The sequence below is a fragment of the Pundamilia nyererei genome, unplaced genomic scaffold (assembly GCF_000239375.1).
Source record: "Pundamilia nyererei isolate P.nyererei 1_Seehausen unplaced genomic scaffold, PunNye1.0 scaffold00629, whole genome shotgun sequence".
Taxonomy (NCBI): Eukaryota; Metazoa; Chordata; class Actinopteri; order Cichliformes; family Cichlidae; genus Pundamilia; species Pundamilia nyererei.
This window is the reverse complement of record NW_005188030.1, coordinates 36,525-40,966: the sequence shown is the minus strand read 5'-3', so window position 1 is coordinate 40,966 and position 4,442 is coordinate 36,525. Positions and strand designations below refer to the sequence as shown.

At 38.4% G+C, this 4,442-nt stretch overlaps 1 protein-coding gene and 1 pseudogene across 2 annotated transcripts in view; both read right to left on the bottom strand.

Moving 5' to 3' along the window:
- LOC102199069 (Ig heavy chain Mem5-like) overlaps nt 1–3,294 on the bottom strand; it is a 22,778-nt gene extending 19,484 nt beyond the window's left edge. Inside the window, exon 1 of one of the 2 annotated variants that reach the window (XM_005754699.1) lies at nt 3,234–3,294. In XM_005754699.1, coding sequence (XP_005754756.1) covers nt 3,234–3,273 — 40 coding nt within the window. In that variant the 5' untranslated portion in view covers nt 3,274–3,294. Of the gene's footprint in view, nt 1–2,016; nt 2,030–3,233 lie in introns of those variants that run through there. The other variant, XM_005754698.1, reaches the window with a different exon arrangement.
- Nucleotides 1–4,442, bottom strand: part of LOC102199549 (Ig heavy chain Mem5-like) — a 16,653-nt pseudogene that overhangs the window by 7,136 nt on the left and 5,075 nt on the right.

The following is a 4,442-nucleotide window of genomic DNA, read 5'->3' as shown; positions in this document are numbered from 1 at the left end:
GAAACACATATACATACACACGCAAACAGGGAGAAGGACAGCAACACCAAATATACATACAATAATAATAATAATAATAATATAATTCATAACTGCCCAGGGATCCTGGGTCGCTCAGACCCAGGGCCCTGACAGGTATAATGTTGGCCAACGACAAGAAAATGAAATATGAAATATCGCGATAGAATATGGGTAAAACGCGCATGCGCAGTGCCTTTGTTTTCATACGCACATGGCGAAAAAGGGACAACAGTGACGGCAAATGAGAAGGGCGAAAGTGGATCGTTAAATGAAACGGATAAACCAGAGCTGGTTTGTAAAAATGCAACTTCAGTGGTGTGGAACTGGTTTAGCTTTCATCCGTCAGATACACAACAAAGCACTATTTTTGGTAGTGCATGCTAGCGGGCCGTCGTTATTACCGTGTCTTTTGGAAAATACGGCACACTTAAAATCAATCCTTTGATTTTTCTGAAAATCGACAGTGCCCCTTATAATCCCGTGTGCCTTATGTTTGAATTCTAGTTGTGGTTACTGACCTCGAAACAATTTTATGTGGTACACGGCGCTCGAAAATCTGTCAAATGTTTCAGGATGACTTTGCTAAGCTACGAAGCCGCACCGCTTGATGGATTATCAGAGCATTACGGCTATCGTAAGCAGGAGCCTCGCGGAGTGATACGTACGGTGCTTCAACATAATATTACAAGTTTAACTTTTTTTAAGTTTTGTGGATATTATACATGGTTATACTGAGGATATGTCGGCCAATTTCCACTGGAAATGCCTTTTGGTTAAACTGTCAACAAGAAATTTGCTTTTGCACTGTTACAATTTTATATAACTTGCAAAAAACAGCTGCTTTTTTAAGTGAAATACATTGATGGGGTTTTTTTTGCACTAATAAAATTGTGGAATTGTAAAGTATTTTGTCTAGTGTCAATTGTATCGTCAGTTATATCATTATCGCAAATTTTCAGATCTATATCGTGATAAATATTTTTGGTCATATCGCCGTGCTCTAATCTGAAGGTTGTATGTTAAAATGAGTTTTCTCCTTTGGACTATTGAGTGAATGAGCCTTAAGAAAACAGCCACAATGTAAATCACTGTACATTGTGTACATTGTCTTCTTTTTCTGCCTGCTTCATAGTTAAGTGGTAATTAATGTTTGATGAGGATGTAGAGTTGAATCTGTCTCTGAGGAACCTTTTTTCAAAGCTGGGTGAGCTGTCAGAATGGAGAAATCTGAGGAAACCGTCCAGGAACTTGTTTATACCAGCAAACAGAATTCCTGTCATCTCTCTCATGGCATGGATATTGAATGCATTGCTTACTGTTTTCTTTGAAACATTTGTACCTGCTGACTCCAGGTATTTTTGGTGTGCCATTTTTTATAGGCTGTTCCCTGTACATATGGAATATGTAACAAAGTAAAGAGATAGTCTCAATGAGATAGACAGAGGTGGCAAAAGTGAAAACTTTCTTTACTTAAGTAGAAGTACAGATACCTAGGTTAAAAAATACCTAGGTATCTGTACTTCTACTTAGTACTGATTCAAAAGAATCACAGTACAATAATTTTCCTCAATATTTAAAATACTTTCAGTGATGAATGTTAAAATATATCAAAAAGAGTAATTCAGTGTTTATTAACAGACTGTCTGAAGTTGGTGGGTTTACATTGATGAACATTAAAATCAAATATTAAAAATCAAAAAGAACAATAAACACAGTATTTGAAGGTGGTGGGTTTACACTGAGTTTTTTGAATGGGTGTTTTGTCAGCATGTGAAAAATAGAGCATCAAAAAGCAGAAGTATGAGTGAGGAGGTTTTTGTTACAGTGTTTTTATGTCAGCACCGTCACATCACTCACACCTGCAAACAACAAGAAAACATGGAGTCAAGAGAAACACAAGCACATATGAATCCAACAAGTAACTACTAATCTGAAGTATAAAGGTCCCATGCATGTTAGGGCAGTGATGAGAGCACAGAGAGTCAGCCGCATAATGTCACTGTGTGTTGAGACAAGAAGCAATGAAAGGTAGAACTTGATGTGGCGAAGCTGGGGGTAATGTAGCTAAGGGGACGTGGATCTGGAGAGGGGAAATAGGGCCTGGGATGCAGACTGGAATGGGGCAGAAGGAGAGAAGATAACGGGGTTAGGGAAGTAGTCGAGTGGCTCTCAGAAGTTGGTAAGTAGATTATGTAACTATTCTTACTTGCAGGTGGAGGAAAAGAGCAATGAGAGGAGGGTGGCGAGAATCCAGGGTGAACTGAGCAGTGTGGAAAGGCTGACCTCAGATCCGGATGTTTCAGATGGAGTGTGGTGGCAGGAGGGCAGGCATGTGAGGCACAGAGTGATTTACAAAATGGTGGTTTGATATCTTGAGTCCGAGAGAGGAGTGTAAGCTGTTTGAGACAAGGTGAGTCCAGGAATTGTAGACACAAGAAAGTTAGGTTAGCAAGGTAAATGACAAACAGAGCTTGAAACATGAGAACCAGTTACCAACATGGGTTGATGACGCACTGGCGGTGAATGAACGTCAGCGTGATGCTTAAATATCTCTGGCTTGATTGCCTGCAATCAGCTCTGGGTGTGAGGAACTGGATGAGGAGGTGGCCTTGCCCATGTGTGGTTGTTCATGATTTTAATGAAAAAAATTAAAAGAAAAAAAATAACACAGTATTTGAAGGTGGTGGGGTTTCAGTGTATTTGTTGAAGGTGTCTTTTATCAGGATGTGAAAGAGCATCAAAAAGCAGAAGTATCTGTGTGGAGGTTTTTGTCACAGTGTAAATCACTGTGATACCCCACTGGTAGCAGAGCCATCCCATGTCTGACAGTAATAGACTGCAGAGTCTCCCTCCTCCACATTCTTGATGATCAAACGATAATCTGATGTTGACTGATGAGTGGATGTGAATTTTGGAGCAGAGAACCCAGAGCCATAGTATGGTGAACTCCAACTATGATACATCCTCAGCACATGCTGAGGACTTCCTCCTGGAATTTGTTTATGCCAGGCAGCAGCATAGCTAGTAACAGTCCCCAGGTTACAGTCCATGGTGGCTGTCTCTCCTTTCCTCACTGATAAAACAGGTTTCTGTGTCAGCACCGTCACACCACTCACACCTGCAAACAACAAGAACAAACGGAGTTAAGACAAATACACTGACATTTAACTCTAACATGAAGTCTTTTCTTCAGTATATTTTAGACTCTTTACATGTTAGAGCAGTGATGAGAGCACAGAGAGTCACCAGCATGTTGTCAGTGTGGGCTAAGAACTGAGTGGAGAGATGATGGTGGGAGAGCTATTTAATACCACTAACAGGAGGAGGAGCATTTGATTTTTTTTCTTTCTCTTGTCTGTGCTATTAATATTATTATTATTGGTGTTGGTAATGCCTTGTGCATTTACCCTCGCCTGTGGCAACATCATCATCTTCCATTCGTTTTAATAAATTTGTTTGTTTGTTTTGTATTTTGGAATGGTGACTTTCTCCATATCCTAAATGTGGCAAGATTTTGGTTTGTTATATTTTATACTTTAACTTGTATTTTGTTTAAAAAATTACAATTAGATTTACATTTTCTGAAGCAACATGAAGTTTAGAATTTCAACTTCAACTCTGTATTTTATTCTCTGACACGCCTGGCTTTGCACAAATCATCTAATTAAGTAACTAAATGTCTGTATATGAGAATTGCCTGTTTATAAAAACAGTTTATCATGATTTTTGAAACCAGTTTCCAGCTTGAAATTCCCACGTTGTGATAAACCATTAAGATGCAGCAGTTAAAAGAAACTGTATGATAAAATTAATATAATTATGTCAAAACTTTCAAAAATAACAAATAAAAAGCAGAAAACTTTCAATCCCTAATGGCGGCACGTTTTCCTGCTCTTTGTTTTCCTAGTGTTGGTTTCTTTGTTCCTGGCCACTCTTTGTTTTGTATTTTGTTTGAGTGCAGCATTTTCAGTCTCCTGTGCCCTGCATTTGGGTCTAATACCTGCCTGCCACACAGCGGTTACATTACAGTATGAGAGCTGGAGGAGATGCTCTTCTTAGATTAGATGAAACTTTATCCCTCGGATGGGTTCCTCCAGGAAATTCAATTCTTGTAAGTTCTTGTCACGAACAATCAGTTTGATCAAAATTAAAACTTGCTAAATAAAAACTAATAGATACATTTAAAAAGAGAGAACATTTCTGATTGATCATATTTAAATTTGATTATTTTAAATTATATTCCAAAGTGCCTTTAACAAGTGCAAAATTTCAGCTTCAGCATTGTGTAGGCGCGCTCTCTGTATTTCAGAATTTTGGAGACAGATTTTTTTTCTGACTTTTTTCTGTGAAAACATTTGGTGACATGCTACCACAGCCAGAAGCTCTCCATGTTTGATTTAAAAAAAAAAAAAATATATATA